General features: G+C 39.6%; 1 protein-coding gene across 5 annotated transcripts; it reads left to right on the forward strand.

The window, feature by feature from the left end:
* Positions 1–1,595: 1,595 nt before the first annotated feature.
* Positions 1,596–21,711, forward strand: ano5a (anoctamin 5a). Of its 5 annotated transcripts, XM_085359280.1 has the most exons (22): positions 1,596–1,827; positions 4,356–4,423; positions 4,948–5,085; positions 5,379–5,420; positions 8,522–8,629; positions 10,450–10,518; positions 11,636–11,920; positions 12,105–12,224; positions 12,356–12,471; positions 12,996–13,130; positions 13,234–13,339; positions 13,471–13,531; positions 14,138–14,289; positions 14,578–14,658; positions 15,649–15,877; positions 15,996–16,171; positions 16,287–16,384; positions 17,963–18,093; positions 18,351–18,556; positions 18,647–18,840; positions 19,639–19,744; positions 19,840–21,711. In XM_085359280.1, exons 1-22 carry the CDS (start codon positions 1,758–1,760, stop codon positions 20,068–20,070), a joined length of 2,922 nt encoding a protein of 973 aa, XP_085215406.1. In that variant the 5' UTR covers positions 1,596–1,757; the 3' UTR covers positions 20,071–21,711. The 5 variants fall into 5 exon arrangements, with proteins under 5 accessions (XP_085215406.1, XP_085215407.1, XP_085215408.1 ...); XM_085359281.1 differs by lacking the exons at positions 4,948–5,085; positions 5,379–5,420 and having other exon boundaries at positions 19,840–21,710; XM_085359282.1 differs by lacking the exons at positions 4,948–5,085; positions 5,379–5,420; positions 14,578–14,658 and adding an exon at positions 15,012–15,086 and having other exon boundaries at positions 19,840–21,710.
* The last annotated feature ends 120 nt before the right edge of the window (positions 21,712–21,831 follow it).

Consider the following 21,831-nt stretch of genomic DNA (forward strand, 5'->3'; position numbering starts at 1 on the left):
GATGCTGGCATCACCACAGTGCACACGTCTGATGTCGCTCACAGTGGTCCCAGGGATCGCTCAGGGAGTTTGTGTGCTTGCTCAGACACATGAAAAATTAGAGGAAACATTGCTCCTGGTACAACTTAACTTTTTGAGACTTGTAGCTGGCTCAAATTTAAAAAGAGATCATATTTTTCTATGAAAAAGTAAAATGTCTCAGCTATTTGTTGTTGTTTTTTTAATCATCTGTTTATTATAAAAGCTGAGAAAGCGACCAGCATAGTATGGAAACTTCCAAAAATTTAAAATGCATCAAAGAATCGTACATATCATATAAACATAGAAACAGTGTATAAAAGCAAACAAGCACAGACTTCTCCAGATAAACATTTCCTTGTAAATTTTAATTACTGACTGGCTTTTAATAGTTGATACACATTTTAGAGACTTTGAGAAACATAAACATAATTCTGCACTGCATATACATACAAGGTCTTGAAAAATTGGGTCCCATCTTATCTTAAGAACCTCCTTGTACCATACCACCACAATAGAGCACTTTGCTCTCAGATTGCTGGTTTACATGTGGTTCCTAGAATATTTAAAAATAGAATGGGAGTCAGAGCCTTCAGCTTTTAGGTCTCTCTTCTGTGGAGACAGCTCCCAGTTTGTATTTAAGGAACAGAAACCATTTCTACTTGTAAGATCAGACTTAAAACTTTGCATTTTAAGGAAGCTTATAGTTAGGGCTGGATCAGGTGACTCCTCCCTTATTTGGCTGCCCCTCCCTGAGCCTGATTTTGCTGGATGTTTCTTCCCCTTAAATGGGAGTTTTTTACTTCCTATTGCCGCTAAAATGGTTGATCACAGGGGTTTCTATGATTGATGATTGTTGATCTACCTTGCAGCATAAAGTGCCTGTAGGTAACTCTCCGTGTGACTTGGCACTATATAAATAAAACTGAACTGAATTACATAATATATCTAATAAAACAACCAGGTTAATAATATTATGTAACTATTTTTCCATACAGTCAAAATAAGTGCTTCCACAGAGTTATACGCTTTTGCTGCTCAGTCCTGGAAAAATTAAATTTACCAACAACTTTTAGCAATTTTGACATGGGTCCCATGTTTGGGGGGAAATAGCATGAACAAACAAACAAGTGCAAATGATTTTATTAGAAAAATACAAAGAAACCAGTTAAGGTCATATTGCGCAAAGTTCAGGTTAAATACATAGAGATACGTTTAACAAATACATACAATTCAATCTAACACTATCTACCAAGAACAATGGAAAGATTCAGGCTATTAACACAAAAACTGAATGTAAATGTGTTAAATTACCATTAGTTTGACTACGATGACCTGGATGACTGAGAACCTTCACAGCCATTAGTTTGTTTCTTTGTTTTTGTGTTTTATCTACGGTAAGCGTAATATTGTCACCTGGACTATCTTCTTGAATTAGTTCAGTGTACATAGCACGTGGACACTTGGGTGCAGTGTCTGTTCACCGTCGGGAGAAGACTATTGGCTAGTAGCGTGGAGGCACTTCCCTCATGGGCCTCCCTTGAGGCTGTGGTAATGCGCCAGTGAGCGGTCAGTGGGTGAAGGAGGGCATCCTGGCGAGTGAGTCAGCCGTTTGGCTTCCCGAAGGGGGATCGACTGTGAAGCGGAGCGGTTCGGGCGAGACATAACACGCCTGGCTCGGAATATATTAGTCCAGACCAGAGCGGATTAGAACGGCTTGGCTTCGCGAGTGTCTCAAGATGCACAGATTAACGGGGAAAACGGGAGAAGACAGCTTAATTGAGATGAGCCCGACAGACTCTTTCAGCGGTAAGTAGCTGAGAGCCAGCGCTGGTCGGCCATGTAAAAAAACGTTTAAAATGTAGCTGAGAGATTTTCAGCCTGCCGAGAAGTTACTGGAGTGAGCTAAGTATTCTCAAGTCTGTACGCCAGACTTTCACAAGCTTGCTAAAATTGAACTACAGCTATAATATGAGACCTTTAATATTTTAACAATATAAATGAAACTTTCCAGAATGGGTTTTTCCAGCATTTTTAAGTAACCTTTAAGTCAGCTGACAAATACAATTGTTCTTTGGTTAGCTTTCTCACCGTCAGTTATACAGAGGGTATATTAAAACTTAATTATGTAGCCGTTGCTTCACTGTTGTAAAGCGTTTCCACCCTGGTTATTTCCCCTTTAAGGCTCCAGCCAGCTCACAGTCTGCCTTTCTCTTAATGGAAGTCACAGTGACTTATGTGCAGCTGGGCTCTGGCAGCTGGCCTGCTTACTGGAAATACTGTGTCACTTACAGACAACCACGTTATCCACCAGCAACAACCCCCAAATCCATCTCTGTTCCCCGCCTATGTAAATTTTAAACCAGTGGCCGGACACGGATTTTATTTACTTAAATTTTTTGCCATTTAGGGATATATTTTAAAGAAAATGTGTGTTGATGATTAAAAGGTGAATCATCCTGAATGCAGAAAACCTTATCAACAATATTAAAATGAAGTGTGTCATTCAAACAGTCTGAAATGAAAGTGATAACCACAGGGCCATCCTTTGTCAGTTTGGTGTTGTGTGCTTATGGTTTGTTGAGATAACGTTGTAACAGAAGCAAAACATATCTCACAGTAGTCACAGATGACTTGGTTATTACAATATAGAAGTACAGATTGTGTCTTTTATAGTTTGTACGTAAAAATCACAGAGCTGTTCATGATTGTGGGTTTCACACGAACATGCGTTACTGCTTTGTAGCAGCATTGCCTTAAGATGTGAGCTACGTTTTGTAAAGTAGGTGTATGTGTGCATCTGAAACCAACCCCTCTGCAACATGGCAGGTGACTACTGGTTTCCTGTGCGTGTGAGGAAACCAAACAAACTCATCTACTTTCACTATGGGCAAAATGTAGCAGTTTGAGTTGAGTCTAAAACTGTTCATTTAGTCTAGAAAAACAGCTTTAAAATATGGCCTCCACCTGAGTTCAGCTATACCAGTTCTAAGAAGCTAGATCAGTCAAATGAAAGTTGTTTACAGTTTTGACTTTTTGTTGTGACACTTGGGCTTGGTGTAAAATTGATTTGGCGGGAGTTGTTGCCTGACCATATTTGTCGCCGATGTTGCAGTTCATTTGCCATTTATTGTCAGCATGCGCTGTGTTGCAAAGTAGCTTTCGTGTAAATAATCAACGTATACAGTTTTTGACCCCATGAGCCTTTATGGCTCATGGGCTCATAATTTCGTTGTTCTCATGACAATGACAATAAAGTTTCTGATTCTGATTCTGATGGTTGTGCGGCTAACAGAGCGAGAAAGAGGGAGGGAAGCAGCCTTGTGGCATTTCCACTGATCAGCTGCTCACACTTGAACAAAGCCTCAACTGTAGAGGATATTTAGTGGGAAACGACTCTTGGCATGAATGAACTGGCTAATATTGCACACATTCTTGCGCCCAACTGTGCAAAGAATATCCTCAGCTGTTTGAGAGGCGTTGTCATATGTTGCAAAAGAAATCTATCCAAATGAAAGTCACTTGCTATCTTCTCTCTTTGTGAGAAGCTGAAAGGCTTTAAAGCTGTTGTTCAGAAGCTGAGAAATGAGTTTGTATTTCACTTTTGAAGTGTGTCTTTTATAATAAATGTTTGTAATTTCAGTTTTGCACCACCAAGTTTTACTTTGTTAACTTGGCGTTTAATAATGTAGACAACGGTCTGTGTAGACACTCTTCCTGTGCTGAACCCAGACTAAATATAACCGGAGAGAGAGAGAAACTATCAATTAGAACATTTTCTATTTTAAAACACAGACACAGAGCCCGAGACCTTTCGCTTTATATTTTTTTAGCTGTAGTGGTGCAAGCAGGGCTCCATGTTTGTCTTGCTTTTTCATCTGTCTTTCCATTTGTTTATGTAACTCTTTTCTCAGAATGATCTGGAAAGTTGTAATTACATGCCAAGCAGTGAGCAGTAGGTAAAGTACAACTCAGTTTCAGTTTTATTGTGTAGCCAACGTTCATTTAAAAAAAAAAAAAAAAGACTTGTAGGGGGGCTTTCCAGACGTTTCGGGCATGTTTCCTGCAGTCACTTCTGAAATGGGTGCATATTCATCTCAGTAGCGTCGTTCACTGTTAAGTCACCCTGTTTGCCCCACAAGACCACAAAATGCTGTAAACATATAGACCACAACATGGGCCAAAGTCATTATTCAGGCAGTTGTTTCTGCATTATCCTGGCTGTCTGAGATAACTTTTTTTTGTTGATTCTTATTATTCTTTTACACTGGTAAGAGAGCCGTCTCTTAACTGCTAACTGTGTTTTTAATTTTGTGTTTTATCTTTTTGTCTTGCAGATGATGTAAATGGCTATCACCATCATGCATCATCCAGCACAGGTTCACCGGAGCAGGGACGATCGGAGGTAAAAACCAAACTCACAGCATGCCCTCAGTCACACAGACAATTCTACAAAGCAAGAACTCCATCACTGACAGTCTTTTCACAACAATTCTAAGTAGGATTTTTTATTGTTATTATTGGTACCTTATTTTTTGCATTTTTATGATTGTAGGTGCTTTAGTTGTTTTGCAGTACCTGCTATTTAAAGTTATGGAAAAAAAGCCTTTTGCAGGCAGATTTATGGAGCAGAAGGTCCAAGCTTCACATTCAGCTCCCTGCCTATAATCGTGGTTGCAGGAAGCATATTGTGTATAATTACAAAGATTAATCAAGATTTCCTTCCTGCTCTTTATCCACTTCTTTTTTTTTTTACCTACCCACCAAAGCAGTTTATTTTGCGTGTATAATACTAGAGATAACTGTACTGAGTTTACTTCCATCTTTTCAGTCCATTCATGCTGTTGTTTCACAACATACAAATGGCAGAAGAGAGTTAGGTATAACTCTAATACTCATGTATTCTCCTCTTTCATACTCTAATTAAAGTTTGCTTTAACGCCCGATGTGCGTGTAGAGAGCTGTGAGTCTCTCAACAACAGCCTGGCCTCGCTGGCTCCCTCTGACCACAGCGACAGTCCACAGTTTGCGCCTCAGACCATAGAGCAAATCAATGCTTTAACTGGGGTAAGACACCAGTCAGGGGCACAGGTCGCTGTTGCTTGTGTCTGTGTGTTCATGTCTCTGTCGTGTCTCATATCTCTGAGCCTCAAACATCTAACTGACTGTGATTGTGCCTGAATCTTCATGTATGAAGTGTTTTTGGACATAATCTGTAAATGTATGTAGATGTAATGTAAGCGTGAAGTGCCTGTTCCCCTCTAAAAGGGTGCCGCTTCTGTTTTAGCGGTATGCTGTTGAATTTTGTTTTGAATCGTTTTGTCAGGCTTTCTCTCACTGTGCACTCGGTTCCTCCACAGTTTTCGAGAAAACGGGCCCTATTCCTGAAGTTTCGTTCCAGGGTATGGCATGGTAAAACAAGCTTGTGTTATGATGCAGAAATGTACGCTATATGTGTGACTACCAGCCACCCATTATCTCCTACCTGCTGCTCAGAGTGTATGCTCATGGTCGAGTTTCTCTAGCAGTATTGGACATTCAGGCTATTAAACCTGGACATCGGAGAAATCAATAAGCATTTCTTGGTAGAGAGCTGATGTTGGCTTTTTGAAGGCATGTTTTGTTTTGCCTGCTGCGAGAAATGGAAACATGCTGTTGTGCGTGTTGATGTATCGTGAGAGTTCATTAAAGGTGAAAAAGGCCTTTTCTCTTGCTTTGTTCTCACCTGTGATTATTGTTGGCCTCACTAAGAGAGCAACAACCCAACCATGTGCCACAGCATAATAGAAGCTGCACATGCAGATTTCCACCTGCCTAACTCTTTTGTGTGTGTGTGTGTGTGTGTGTGTGTGTGTGTGTGTGTGGTACAGAACTGTATATGCTGTAATCATGGCCCTACCCTTTGCTCATGACAGGACTGCACTGTGGTGTGGCTAACCATATACTGTACTGAAGGCTTCTGCCTTTGAATCCTCTTCAATATGGCCTTGTTTAAACACTGTGCAACCCATGTTAATGAAAAGTGTGACCTTTTATTCAGAGCAGCCAATCTGCAGGGTAAAAAAGAACATTACATTCTAGGACTACAACTTAGCTGAGCATAAGGTCACATCAAGGAGTTTTAAAGGCAGCACATGTATAAACTGGCTCTGTAGTCATTACAGGGATAGAAATCTTGTTTCACTGCAGACAACACGGTTTAAACTACATGTAACTCTTCAAGAGGTTTGGTTTATGTGCATACTTGTATTATGCCGCTAAACCAGATGTAATTTTCTGCAAATCTGGAGATCCAGCTGGACATCTAGCTCTGCACAAAAGTGCACGTTTCAGAACAAACATGCAGATTGCGATGCTTTATTGCAAGCAGAGAAGCCATTGCAGTGATACAGCAGTCACCATCTACATTCTCCTGTGAAAAAAGGGGCACCTAAAGTACTTTAAACAATATAGCTAATACACCGCCTGGATGTTAGATTGAGTGGTACTAAAATCAAAGTGCATTAGAGAAGGTGGATTAAAAACACAGACTGAGGATAGACGGGGGCGTGTTCTTTGTCAGATGAGTCATCACTGAAGTTGATATACACCATAACCTAAAACATACTTTGGTTTGGACAGCATAGGAGTAACATTCTCTGCTGGTCTCCTACTTCCTCTTAATGTTTCAAATAACTTAATAAAGAAATAAAAAGTAAAAATAACACAATTACGTTTCAATATCAACTAAAGTGTGTTCAGCAACTCCTGTGTATTCCAAACTAATTAAGTGACCTGAAAATAAGAATTCATGGTTAAAATTATCCCTCCACAAAAAAAATAGTACCTTGAAAGTAAGTTGAAAATTTCCACTTACTTTTCTACCCCCTGAAATTGGAAGACTTCTTGTGTTACACCATATTCTACATTTACCCTTCACCATTAAGATAAAAGGGACACGTCGATACGCCCAGTAGTTAGGGGTTAGTTCATAAATGTATAGAAGTCTGTGGCTCTGAGCAGGGGCACGTCCCAGCTGATGCGCCGATTCCATATGGCTGATCTGTAATTACTGTAAATTAGAGAGTTTCTGTAGCAACATCCCAGTTACAGAAAGTACCACCCTGCATTGGTCAGCACGTTCCAGTCCAGGCTGGGAGGCAGTGTAGACCAGCAGTTTGAACGTATGCATAATTTGGAATAAGAGACTGTGACGGTGTTGGAAACGACAAGCTGTACACGTTGAACACGTAGTTCAGTGGCCAGACAGGGTGGTAGATACAGCTGTGGAGCTGAAGCATTTAAAGTATATTTTTGTAGCTGAATTGTGCAAGTTGTCTGAGGCTGTTGACCCAAGGCTACACAGTAGCTACCAGTTTTGGTTTTCTTTATCTCCCCCTTATCACCCTTTGTAGAAAAGATTTCTTCATGTAACTGTTTGACTTTTGCACCAAGAAAACTTGAGATGATGTAATTTGAGGGACAGATATACAGTTCAGTCACATTACCTCCCCCCTTTCCTGATGCTGTGCTCTGATTAGATTAGCTAGCTGGCGGCAGCTATGCTACCCCTCTGCTGATGTCATCTCTAGGACTGTGCTGTGTTTCTCTCCCAGTATCCCTCCTCTTCTTTTATGGATGACTGAGCAAGAAGTGAGGGATTGTCCTGGGAGGTGAGTGGACTGGTTGGCTCCTGTTTGGATGGGGATCAGTGGAGTGAGGGTGAGAAAGGCAGTGCTTGCTGGCCTGGACTCTACTCCCAGGAGTAAAGCAGTTTAGCTCTATCAGGCAGCTGGCCTGTTTGCTGCTGCATCGTAACGGTAAAGGGAGTGGACCATGAAGGTAAAGTGCACTTCCTTTCCTCCCTTCCTCCAGAGTGTTGCCATGATGGCACGGGGCAAAGACACTAGCCAAATATGTGCCTGAAATGGATATTACAGTTTTTATTTTGCTTAATGGTTCTGTGTATTGCCTGTAGTCCTACTGCTGCTGTAATGTGGCAGAGAGAAACACACTATACATAGTTATTTTTAGCTTTCTGAACAGCTGAAGCAGCAACCAGTCATGGGTCCTCTCCTTAAGCACTCCTTTGCGGTCCAGTTTTTGTAGCTTGCTAAGCAACTGCCTCTGTGGGGCTGATACACGTACTTGGAATTTCTTTGGAGGTCAGTGCTGATTACAGAAAAACAGATTATTAAATTGCAGCAATGTTGGAGCCTTAAGTCAGTATGGCTAGTTTTGATCTTCGATATCTGTTTTAGTTTCGCCCTATGATATAACAGGTTTATCGTCTTGTTCAGTATGACTTAAAAACAGACAACAAACAATAAACATCAAAGAAGCTACCCTCCATTTGGCATGTTGTTTGTGTTTTGAGTGATAATTATCAGTATTTTGCATTTTTTGCATTAGCTACTAGATGCAAAGCTTGACTTTCTGGTCTGCTGTGGTGACTGCAAAATATCAGTCCCTGTCTATTTATGTGTGTTTAAAATCTCACCTCCTTTGTGTTGTCTCGTTCTAGATTGACAAGCAAAAATACAGTAAGGACTCCGTGTTCTTCCGTGATGGAGTGCGCAGGATCGATTTTGTTCTGTCCTATATTGACGATAAAGATGATCAAAGGAAACAGGTAAGACATTTTCAATCACATTTTTTTTCAGTTATCACTAACTGGACTAACTTATTTTTTTCATGTTTTGCGTATACAATGCTGTTACAGTTGTATGTACAACTGAAAAGAGTCCCATACAATTGCACTCAATATATCTTAGCGCAGTTTAAATGTTGACGTTATTTCCACTGTTAGATTTTAACAGTCCGAGGTGGCTCATACAGGATATCCTGTGGGTTCCTGTGACTCCACAGCATACCATAAATACCACAAAACAGACAAAGCTAGGAAGACTTTTGCTGTCAGCTGTTAATAATCCTGTCAAGGTATTTTCTAATAAGGTGACTTTGACATGTAAATCCATTCTCAAGTCTTTTTTTTTTTGTATAAAAATAATTTGTTTTTAAAGTAAGTCCATATGGTTAGTGGCCTGTTTTATTTATTTATTTTGTGGTTTTTGTCTGTGGCCTGTCTCTCTTCCCTCACCGATAGCCAGTCCAGTTAAATGGCAGCCTCTCTCTGACCCAGGTTCTGCTGGAGGTTTCTTCCTGTTAAAAGGGAGTTCTTCCTTCCCACTTCCTTCCTACTTCTTACAATATAAAGTGCTTTGAGGCAACTTTTGTTGTATTTTGGTGTAAATAAAACTGTATTTAATTTAATTGGTTTTGTCTCCAGGATTATTATAGTTAACTAAAACTGAAATCAAAATAAATATTTACCTGCAAAACATCTTAACAAAAAAAAAATATGCAGGAAATATCTTTACATTTATTTTTTTAGTCCGTGTGGTTGAAATTTGTCAGCATAACTAGTCTGAGGCAGTGTTGCTTCATAGGGTTATTGAGACTGGGATGTCACATTTATTTTTTTAACACTTTTTCATATATCTTGCATCTGTCAAATACAATAATGTTTTTAATGTAAAACCAAAGCTAACACTGAAATTCATAAATATTAAAACATTTCCTGCACTAAAAACTAAATTGAAAAGAGCAGGCCCACTGTGCAGGCTAACTGAAACTAAACTGAATTAATGATGTACAAATAAAAAGAAATTAAAAATTCAAAGATATAATAACTCTGCTTTGTCACCTGTTGAGTGCTGAAAGGCTTTCATTGTTTCACACTGAGCTGCTAGCTTTACATGTGAGTGTCAACACTCCACTGCTGACTCCCAGTTTTGCTTACGGCCTCAGTCGGTGAGTCAACAGTTAACCCTCCTGCCTGGTCAGGAAACCACTAATTTTTTCCACTGTATGAGGAAGGGTAAACCGGAGGCCAGTTCCTGTGTGTTATCTGCATGCATTGTTAAACGTGACTCTAAAATTCAGTTCTAACAAGGCGGATTTATTTATTCAATTTTTGTCAGTTTTTTCTGCAGTGATTCAGATAGGTTTAATGTATCAGAAATCCTCTTGTAGAAAATAACTAAGTGTCATATACCGTGAAAGCTTTTGTCATGTTACTGTTAGCTTATTTTCACTACCTGTTCTTTCTGGTAACTGATACTTCCTTGTCCACCATGGTTTATATATCACTTTTGTAGCTGTTTTGTAGCACCTGTGTCTTTTTTACTTACCATGTTTCCATGATTTTCCTCTTAATGTTGCACATATGAGCCGCTTTCTCTCATTATTATTTTATAATGTATTATTTTCTGCTTATATTTTGCTTTTGGCTCAACATACTTAAATTATTCGGCTTTTGTTATTTCACTTGTTATCTAGATGAGGACATATTTTATCATTACTTCTAATAGTATGCAAATATTCCCTACACTGGCTTTGTGGTAATATTTTGTCCATGTGTATTGCCGTTTTCTTCTTCTACTGCTTTAGGAAAGGAGGAGGGTGTATGAATCCAACTTACAGAAAGTCGGCCTGGAGCTGGAGACAGAAGATAAAACTGTAAGCTACCTACTTTCGCCTGCGCTCTTATTCACAAGGGGTCACCACAGTGGGTAGCTCCGCATTAATGAGTTGTCAGAGTGTGTACACCTTGCACAACCCAAAGGGGATTTGTGTCTGCTCCAGGGATTCTTCCAGGGATCTTTTGCTTATACGGCGAATGTGCTGATAAACACAATCCAATTGTGTGTTGTTCACAGTGTGATCAAAAAGCTCTGTCCACGCGTCCATGAAAATCAATAACTTCACCTGATGTAAATATGGCCATTTCCTGTTCAAGATCATCTCTTTGTCCTGTCCAAACTCCGTCCAGCATGGCTCACTGGAAGTCCCATTATGACCAACTGCACTGTGCAGGCTACGATAAACATGCACAGAGGACAGACATAAACTTGTGCATCAAATACACCCAAATTTATTGTAGACGGTTATAAACTGTGAGAGCTGGGTCTCTGTCTATAACCAGCTGTTTTCAATCAAGATGTCCAAAGCTTACAAGCTTGAAAGCAGCATATTAAGTGAAAAGTAGGATCAGGTATTTGCTCATCTTTCAGGGGGCTTTGAACCTTGAGTTTGTCCAGAGAGTGCGATTATGGACATACTATCAGGGACAGCATTCAGGGAAACCACCTGAAGTGTGGTGTGTACCAGTGTGTGCTAAGTTCACGCTGAGTTTTTTCACTTAAAATGTCGGCTGCTCCCCACATTTGGTTCACTGTAATCTCATCCACTTTTTGAAAATGAGAATCAAGTTCACACGCTACAAAAGAGGCAGAATGACTTTAAAGGGATAAGTTTGAGGGGACTTGTACGGAGTGATCTAAAAACACACACTTGCACTGAAAACCATTTAGACGAAAAGATGATATCTACAACAAAAGTTGTTTTTTTTTTGAGCAGATTCCCAGATTGTTTTGCTTTTTGATCACTCACAATATGTCATAAGACCTTAATGCTATTTAGTGAACAAACTAAGAGCTATAGATATAAAACCTGTCACTTTTCAGCGATGTCCTTTTTTTTTTTTTTTTTTTTTTTTTACACTCATTATACTGTAATATACATTTCTATACACCACAAACACAGTGCTAATATTACTTACTGTCATTATTATCAGGAGTCAGAGGATGGAAAGACTTATTTTGTCAAGATCCATGCTCCGTGGGAAGTACTGGCCACATACGCAGACGTGCTGAAAATCAAGGTTCCTTTCAAGGTCAACGATATCCCAGACAACAGCGAGATCCCCATGAACTGGCTGTCGACGCCTTTCCGTCTGCCGGGGCACATCATGAACCCTGAGCCAGACTATTTCACAGCTCCATTCAACAAGAGCAAGTCTGACTTCTTCCTTATCGAAGACAAAGAGACGTTCTTCCCTCCTTCTACTCGCAACAGGATCGTAAGCACGCTTATCTTGTTTGTCACCTTGAAGTTCTAAAAATACTCTGGCATTCAGAACTGAATTAGGTTCAAAAATGCAACAATAACATTTTTCCAACAGAGTTATTTAAGTAACTAACCTTCCAGCATAGAAGGTTATGTTTTATAAGACCAATTTATTTTGTTTCTGTCTTCATGAACAGGTCTACTATATCCTGGCACGCTGTCCATACTTTAAGGATGAATGTGGGGATAGAGACAAGAAGGGAATCAAGAGGTTGCTCAACAATGGGACCTACACTGCTGCCTTTCCTCTGCATGATGTGAGTTTTTTCTACTCCAGTTTAGACATTTCTTAATCATTTTTTAGTGGAATATACGCCTATTGTTTTTGAATAGTAACATCTATTCATACAATGAATGACAGTGATCTGTGTCTTCTGTGTGTCTTCAGTCAAGGTACTGGACAAAGTCAAAGGATCCCAACTGCGAAAGTGAAAGATTCAGTCTCTACAAATACTGGGCCAAATTCTTTTGTTTCTTCAAGGAGCAGCCCCTCAATCTTGTGAGGTAAGCCCTCAACACAAAGTACTTGTCTTTGCTTTCTTAAAATATCTGGTTTAATATGTTCAAAAAATTAATTTACAGTAAAGAAGGGAATACACAAACAAAAAGGAAGCAAGCAAAAAATGTGCCTATTATTGATAATTTAATGCACAGCCAAACAACTCTTGTTTCTTTTTAAAAAGAGTGCAGGTGTTGGGAATTTTGTTCATTCAAAATCCATAAAAGCTGCACAGAAACATGAAACACTACGTGGGTTAAAATAAGCATGAGGATAAAATGAGACCAGCTTTCTGTTTGATTGGTTGTTTACAAAGTTAAAAGGGTCTCCAAACCCTTCTTAAATATTTCTTATCTTTCAGTACGTTTTCAATTTTTTTCTACAGATTAACCTCATTTGTTTTATCATTTGTTCAATGAGTTTTTTTCAAAAACGGTGTTTTCTTTGGATACACACTAAGCAGAAATACTCATTATCCAATCTGACATCAGAATGAATGCAATAATTACTGTTTTTCAACTTTCAACAGGAAATATTATGGAGAAAAGATAGGTATTTATTTTGCGTGGCTGGGTTTCTACACTGAGATGCTGTTCTTCGCTGCTGTAGTTGGGACAATTTGTTTCGTTTATGGATTCCTGACATACGATGACAATGAATGGAGGTGAGTTTTTATCATCAGACAGATTCAATTACATCATTAGTTTTTTTTATGTTAATAATATAATCATCTCTTTCATTTAAAATATCCTTTGTTTCCTCTACAGTAAAGAAATATGTAGTGAGGAAATCGGAGGCAATATTGTCATGTGTCCCCTTTGCGACCAAAAGTGTACCTACTGGAGACTCAACATAACATGCAACTCCTCGTGGGTGAGTAATTGTTGTACTTATCATGATTCATCTCTACCCACAATATGTGACATTTAAAGAGCGAATGCAGCTTAATGTCATCAAATCAGTTCTCAGTTACCTCACTTTTTCTTCAACATGTTCTCTTTCAGCAATCACACCTATTTGACAATGTGGCAACTGTGTTTTTTGCCATATTCATGGGGATTTGGGGTGAGTAAATGTGTCGCTTCTCTGCTTTTAGCATTTTTAAGTCCAGTGCTCCACCTAGTGGGATTATCAGTCGTTCAGAATAACTGTTAAATAATTTACATGCTTGGACTGCAGCCCTAAACTTTTTAGCTAGTGTAGTTGTATGTGAGAACACAAAGCTGGGTGATGTGCAGCTGTGCTCACGTGAGAATAAAGCAGGTAACTGTCCAGAGACTTCACAGTGAGTTCATGCATGCCATCATGTCCTGCCTTCTGTGTGCTCTACCTGGGCAAGCAGCTAAAACCATGTGGGGTATTTTCAGTGAGGAAGAACTTGTCTCCTGTTACATGCCACTTGTCAATGTCTGGACTTGTTTATTGCTCACTGCCCTGGCTTCATGAATGAAAATAGCTGCTAGCTGCTAACTTTTCTGAATTTAAAGGACGTGTCAAAAAACTTTTAGTCAGAATTTTTAGGTCTAAAATGAGCAGTTTTACACCACATGTAATGAGTTGTCAAAGCAGTAAGCAAAACTTTAAACAAAATGCCTTTGTAAGCCAGGCAATATTCTTAGTTGATTAAATTAATTTGAAATAAGTTTGTGTGACGTTGGTACGTCTCTGCAGTGACGCTGTTTCTGGAGTTCTGGAAGAGGCGGCAGGCGCGTCTGGAGTACGAGTGGGATCTGGTTGACTTTGAGGAGGAGCAACAACAGCTGCAGCTTCGGCCAGAGTATGAGACCAAGTGCACCAACCGCAAGCTGAACCGCATCACTCAGGTGTTTGTGTGCTCATGAAACACTAATATCCTGTATAATCCTGTTGTGATATAAAGCCACACAAGGTTTTGCCAGGCTAAGTGTCCTGAATGGTAGGACTTGATGACACATTTCAAACCCCCTTGTATTAATTGTTTATAAACTGGTTGCACTCATTTATGAGGTGCTTTCATGGCTTAAATCAAAACTCTTTGAGAACATAGTTATTTAGCTAAATTATTAGCGGCTGTGACACAGAATTTACGAGAGTTCTATAATTTGCCATGACCACATCCTGCTCGTCTTTAGGAATCAGAGTGGGTTCTTGAAAGGACTGCTACAGATGTAATGGGAAAATTGTTTCTGTGCTGGGCCAGCGTGATCCTCTGGGTAAGGGGGGGGAGGGGTACTCAACGTGAAATGCCAGCTTGATGAGGAGAAGGCTTTGTTGTGATGTAGTTTGTAGATAACAGATATTTCTGGAAAGACTCGGAGGCACGGGTTTCCTTCTCCACCACATTTACTGATTGTCTGCTGGTGGATTATTCTGTTGGAGGTTTTTAAGAGCAGAAAATCACTCAATGAAAGAATTGGACTCAGGCTAATACAATTACAATTACTAGCTCTGCTTCACTAGTGAGGGTTCAGGTAATTCAAGGAACGTGGCCTTTTAGAGCTCCTTTTCAGGATATAACAAAGGGTGACTGACTTCTGTGTCCGTGCTTTGCTTGCTTATAATTTAGGAAATGGAGCCTTACTTACCCATAACAAGCAAGTGTGCACGCATATGCCTGTCTGGAGCTACCGTCCTGTTGTGGGTGAGCATAGTATCTTTGGTACAATTTATCTGTTTCCATCTTTCCATCTGTGCATCAACCTGATGTCATTTGTCCTTACTAAGAAACTGTTCATTATAATCATCATTATTACCAAGGCTAGTATGTATAAAATGAGCCCTAAAGACAAGTTGGGAGCTCAGGCTGTTACAGTTTCACTTTGTTTGTGCTTGGTACTTGTGCATGGTCTGATTTTACGAATACTGGCAAAATTATATGAATGTTTGAACTGTGAGCCATTGAAAGTTTATACATACTGGTCCAAACCTCATTACTGTTGTATTTTTGTTTGTAAAGCCCTGTAATATGTCACTGAGCTAATGAGAAGAATATGGCCTGACTTTTTCCAAGAGGCATGTGTGCACACTTCAAGTTTGACATTTAATACTAACATGTCCCGCTTTGTGGAAAAACGAGCTCTCGCTCTTTGCAAAGATGTCTGCATGATTCGTTTGGTGTTCTCACTCCAGTTCTGTCTTTTGATTTTCCTGTGCCATGTTGTAGTTGTCTTTCATTTTGCTTTCATGTTTTCTCTGTCCTGAAGATCTCATTGATCATTGCCTGCATCATTGGGGTCATAGCATACCGCTTGGCAGTATACGCATCCTTTGCTAGCATCATGAAGAACAATACTGCCACCAACCTGGACGTGGTTGCCCCCTACGTCACCCCACAGCTGGCCACTTCTGTCACTGCCTCTTGCATCAACTTTGTTATCATCATGATCCTCAACCTCTTGTATGAGAGAGTGGCTATTAAGATCACTGACATGGGTGAGGGGCCACAGCAGGTTTTCTGTGTCTATATGTCCACACGTCAGTTCACATCATCAAAGTTTTCGACTGATAAAATGTGGAAGTGTATTAAAAACAAATGTTTACTGTTTTATAGAAATTCCAAAGACCCACGTGGAGTATGAGAACAAACTGACAGTGAAGATGTTCCTCTTCCAGTTTGTCAACTATTACTCTTCCTGCTTCTACGTGGCCTTCTTTAAGGGAAAGTTTGTTGGCTATCCTGGAAATTATACCTATATGTTTGGAAGCAGCAAACTGAGGAATGAAGAGGTACTAGATATATCTACGTTATATAGAATCATACTGGTTTTTGAGCTTCGGCCTGAATTTTTGTCAATGTTTGCTCTTTTCCATCTCTTTTCTACCTCGACCTGTGGGCACTCAGTGTGAACCTGGTGGTTGTCTGATTGAGCTGACCACCCAGCTGGTGATAGTGATGACTGGTAAACAGGTGTGGGGCAACATCCAAGAAGCTCTCGTTCCGTAAGTACAAACAAATACATGCAAGTACGCAGTTCATCGGCATCCACAATAAATGCCTTGTAATCTGCGGTGGTGGGGCCACTGTAAATGTAGCCTCGATGCTTAGAGTGATCTCTCCAAATAAGAACTTTTTTTAATCTTTATCTTACCTAACCAGTTTGCAATTTAGCTCAACAAAGTACACAAAGTAATGTCAACATAAATCCACTAAATAGTACTCAAGAGCTGGTCCAGAATTTGATGTGTGAACTGTGCTGTGATTTTAACCTAAAAAAGATTGTTACTAATTACATGATTCAAATAAAGAGAAAAACATTTTTACATTACTATTTATTTTTATTTCACTTATTTATAAAGCACATTTAATAACAACAGACAGTTGACCAAAGTGCTGTAAAAAGTAATAATTAAACAATAACATTAACATCATCAAACAGGTAAGAAAATTCGAATAAAAAATTGGTAACTCTTATACAGGATAGAAAGCCAGCGAGAAAAAATATGTTTAAGATGGGATTTAAAAAGAGTAACAGTTGGGGGCTTTCTAATGTGGAGGGTTAGATCGTTCCACATTTTCAGCACCACAACTGCAAATGCCTGATCCCCCTCTATGAACCATTCTAGACTTGTGTAAGGTAAGGAGCAAATGACCACTTGATCGAAGGGCTGTAGAGGGTGTATAAATCTGCAAAAGGTCAGACAAATAGTCTGGTGCTTGGCCATTTAGCACTTTATAAGTCAAAAGTAAGATTTTAAATTTAATTCTAAAACGCACCGTAAGCCAGTGAAGAGAGGCAAGCACCGGGGTAATATGTTGGGGTCTGTTCATACGGGTCAAAAGGCGGGCTGCAGCATTTTGTACGAATTGGAGCCATGCCAGACTGGACTGAACGACACCAACGTATAGCGAATTACAGCAGTCCAGTGGAGGACTACATGGATTGCTCGTTCCAGGTTTTTAAAGGATAAAAATGATCTCGCCTTGGATAAGAGCCTTAGTTTAAAAAAGGACCTCTGAACAACTGAATTAATTTGTTTCTCAAATGTAAGTTTGTTATCCAAGAAAACCCCCAGGTTTTTTACGTGTGTTTTAATAAGTTACAAAAATCTAAATCTGGGCCATTAAAGTTACAGCTTAGTCCAAAAATAATTACTTCAGTTTTGTCCTCATTAAAGGTAAGAAAATTTGAGACCATCTGGGTTTTAACTTCGTCAAGGCATTTGAATAAAGATTCCATGAGAGTGGAGGTGTTTCTATTGAGCCGAAGATAAATCTGGGTGTTGTCAGCATAAGAGTGGTCTGATTTGCTTGAAATTCTGTAGGTTACATTTTATAATGCTGGACAAGTTTTTACCATGATGCTTAAATGTTATTTTAGAGTCCAAAGTGAGCTCAGGATATTAAAACGTATTTACAACCTCAGCTCCTTGCAGTGTAATCATATCTGTATGAAACTTCGAGAAATATAGTTCTCTCCTCACCACCATTGTTTGTGGTTCAATACAACCTCCAATTTGGCTGTGTGAAAGGGATTACTTTTTCCTAATAGCACTCTATCGCCCCCTTGTGTCGCATAGGTGGCTGATGAACTGGTGGGGCAGCAGGAAGGCACGAAGTCACCCGGAGAGTCTGTACAGCCGCTGGGAGCAGGACTACGACCTGCAGGGCTTTGGGCAACTAGGCCTCTTCTATGAATACCTGGAAATGGGTAAAGATCCAGTACACAGTCAGACTATTACACACATTACTAATGACAGATTATTGAGAAATATTACTATTATACCAGTGATGTGTTAGTATTGACCTCAACAAGAAGCTGAGCTCTACAAAATATATATTCACCTTCAGTAAAAGAATAGGGTGGATGTATGGATTGATTGGTGGACTGGAGTGATCCACGTCATCCTGCAGATGGTGCTGCTTCATTTGTGTCTCTTCCCATTTTCATTCCTCTCTGTGTCTCAGTGATCCAGTTTGGTTTCATCACACTGTTCGTTGCCTCCTTTCCCTTGGCACCCCTGCTGGCACTTATCAACAACATCATTGAGGTTAGAGTGGATGCCTGGAAGCTCACGACGCAGTTCAGACGCCCTGTAGCAGCCAAGGCCCACAGCATAGGAGCCTGGGAGGAAATCCTTGGTGGGATGGCCGTACTCTCTGTAGTCACAAATGTGAGTGCTGGTCTTACTTCAAAATGTTTTGGCAGACACATTATGTTTATTTAACTAAACAGACTAACATAATTTCTTTGCTTGTTATAGGCATTCATCGTGGCCTTCACCTCTGATATGATCCCACGGCTAGTGTACATGTATGCCTACCGTACACACGATGAGCTGAATATGAAAGGCTACATAAACAACAGCCTGTCAGTGTTTAACATCTCTCAGTTCTCCCAAGAAGAAAGGCCTGAGGAATATCCATCCTGGTTCAACAGCAGTATCACAACATGCAGGTGTGTGTAATTACGAGATGGAGAGAGCAGGACTGTGGCTTTATTGTCTTTTGTGTAATCTATATATTCAAATATTACAATTATTTTACTAAAATTAAAGTTGAGTCACATTGCAGAAATATTACCAATATACCTGTGATATGTTAGTATTGACTGTATTTAGACAGTAATACAAGACACCTGCTGGTATGCAGGGCCTTTTAATTCTTGAAAATGCGTAATGTGATCTGCTTCTTTGTACCATAATATTATTTAATTCTTCTTTTTTTCTTATTTTTCTTATATCTATCTATATCTATAGATAGATATATAGATATAGATATATGGTGGGACAATAATGAACGTTAGTGACATTTAAGATGGCCAAATATTGAGTTGAGTTTATATACAAGTAACTCCTGTGAGCAAAAAGTCAGATGTTATGCTGCTCTAAACACCAGGCTTGGAAAGGTTTTTTTCTACTCCTGACTCTGTGTAATTTCATAGACGGCAGATATCATTTATATGGTCATCTACAGTGCAGCACTCTGGCAGCCAGTCAGATCAAAGTTGGCCTAAAGAGAATGTGGTTTTTAAGGTAAAGAAGCTAAAACAATGTGTTTTAATCAGTAAATGAACTAAAGTGCTGCACAAAAAGCTTCTTTTTTTTTTTGAGAGTTAAAGTATAACAATATAAAGCTGGAGGTTAGTGTGACAATTCTCCTTTGTGAATAACAATAAATAATCTTGAATTGGGAATCACAGTTTGTTTAAAAATCTGCAAGAAATCAAAATACGTGATGTGTTGCTGCTCTGCAGGTATCGCGATTACCGCTATCCTCCTGACGATAAGAAGAGGTACGAACACAACATGCAGTTCTGGCATATTTTGGCTGCCAAGCTGGCTTTCATCATCATCATGGAGGTAACACCAGCACTTAATGACCTTTTAAGCTTCACATTTTTAAGCTTCTTCTTGACCTGGTCTTATTTCACTGATTGTGTCCTCTTCCTCTGCAGCATGTTGTGTTTATGGTCAAGTTCTTTGTGGCCTGGATGATTCCTGATGTTCCATCTGACGTGAGGGCTCGAGTAAAGAGAGAGCGCTACCTGGTCCAGGAGTACCTCCACAACTATGAAGTGGAGAAATTGAAGATCCAGCTCAGCCAGAACAGCAACAGTGACTGCACCTGCACACCCATGATCTACCCATCTTTATCCAAACATGAGGTGCTATCAGAGTGCCTCTAGCCCAGCAAGCTGCTGGTCAGTCAGTCGAACACAGTGACATAGATTTCCCTGCTTGTGTTTTCTGATACTGACCACCAGTTTGCTGCAATGCCATGACACTTGCTAAAGTGCTAGACCTCTTGTTCTTTACTCACAGCCATCCCTCTTCTGCTAATCAAGCAATAGCAGAAGATCACACAGGTGAAAGACCAAGTCTCCATGCATGCTGAAAGTTTGAGACACTTGACTTTAAACGTCTGTCGCATATTTATGATTTCTCACTCTCTGTGTTCTAATTGTGGTGTTGAGGATGATCACAAATTTGGTTTAAGGAAAGACAAAATCTTATACACTGTGTGTCAACCAGAGAGCTTTCTTATGTTCTAAATACAAGCGTATTTATTGTTAAGTGCCACTATGAGTAACCAAAGATTCGATGCCTTAATGTGTAAAGCATATGTTGTCATTGGTGTGTCAGTCAAATGATAACTAATGTAGTTTTAAGGCAGAGTTTGCTTATTCTTGAATATTTTTTACTGTATGTGCAGCTTTGTAGAGCCACACAATAGAAATTCACGTTCAGCTCTATTGTTTGTTTGTTTCTGTTTTTACTGTGAGCATTGTTTATTTCTCTGCATCAAGGTCGCAGCACAACTTTAACAAAACCTTTCCTGTTCTTCACGCCACTGGCAGTTAGGAGGCCCAGGCACATTTTTTGCTATATGCTCACATTGGCCTCGACAGTTTCTGCAGGCCCAAACCTGACATGTGAAGTAGCTACTTTGTTTTTTTTTCTTTAAATGAACGGAACTCTGTGCTGCTGTTACCGCTGTGGCGATGGACAGATTTTGTCCTGCAGTGGCCAGTTTTTCAGCCACAGAAGCAGCAGCTGGTGCATGTTGAATGTTGACAGTCCGCCCCATTCTTGGAGATGGGAGTGAAGAGATCCCTTTTTAATGTGCCTATGTTTACCAACACAGAGCTAATGAAAGCCGGGCCTCACCTACTGAACTATGTTTGCTCCATTACACAAAGCACATCAGCCATCACCGCCTTCTTGTGCTTCTGGCTTCCTCAGCAGTGTCTTTGTAGAGAAGGAAAGACACACATTTTGTTTTTTGGTTGTTTTTTGGTTGTTGTTGCACAAAGCACTTAATGAAACATGACTACCGAGATATAAACATGTAAATGTAATTCTTGTCATGACACTACAGATTCATGAGCAGTGTTTTGAAGTGTGTGCGAGTAACTGTTCCTTTAAATGGAACAGGAGTCGTGCTGTAGGTAAGGAGTTCAATGTTCTTTTAAATGTTAACAAGAAGATTAGAGATGATATGAAGGACATTTCACATTATGTGGTTATATAGAGACATGAGAAATATCTGTTTCTGAAGTATTTGAATTTAAGTAGCTGACTGGTTGTGCTGTAGACTCTGTTTGAGGTGTATTTACCTGTGACCACCTTACTGTTACATTTTGCCTTACTTATTATGTCTTCCTAGTTGAACCAGTGCCTGTTAATGCCTTAATGCATCTAGTACTTTCCCTTTTGTGTGTAATTCCCCTTTATTTATCTTTCATGCTCACTTTCTTCCCTCCTGTATTTCATTTGTTTTGCTATAATAGGTCAAATGTCCACGCTTACAGAAAAAGGTGAAGGAGTTTACTGTTTCCTTATAGTTTAAATTTGTTTTTTCTATTTTCTTATGTTATTTTTGTAAACCAGTCCTATATCCAAAATGTGTAATGTACCAAAAAAATAAAGAAAGTACTAATTAAACT

This window comes from Diplotaxodon limnothrissa, linkage group LG7 (genome assembly GCF_057381915.1).
Source record: "Diplotaxodon limnothrissa isolate DT_005_m linkage group LG7, D_limnothrissa_male_GT1.1, whole genome shotgun sequence".
Lineage (NCBI taxonomy): Eukaryota > Metazoa > Chordata > Actinopteri > Cichliformes > Cichlidae > Diplotaxodon > Diplotaxodon limnothrissa.

Excerpts from the sequence above, each read along its gene's own strand:
- ano5a (XM_085359280.1), top strand. The coding sequence starts at position 1,758 with ATGCACAGATTAACGGGGAAAACGGGAGAAGACAGCTTAATTGAGATG. Across the intron at positions 4,424-4,947 it reads CGGAGCAGGGACGATCGGAG|TTTGCTTTAACGCCCGATGT; the intron begins GTAAAAACCAAA and ends CTCTAATTAAAG. Across the intron at positions 18,094-18,350 it reads CTATGAATACCTGGAAATGG|TGATCCAGTTTGGTTTCATC; the intron begins GTAAAGATCCAG and ends TCTGTGTCTCAG.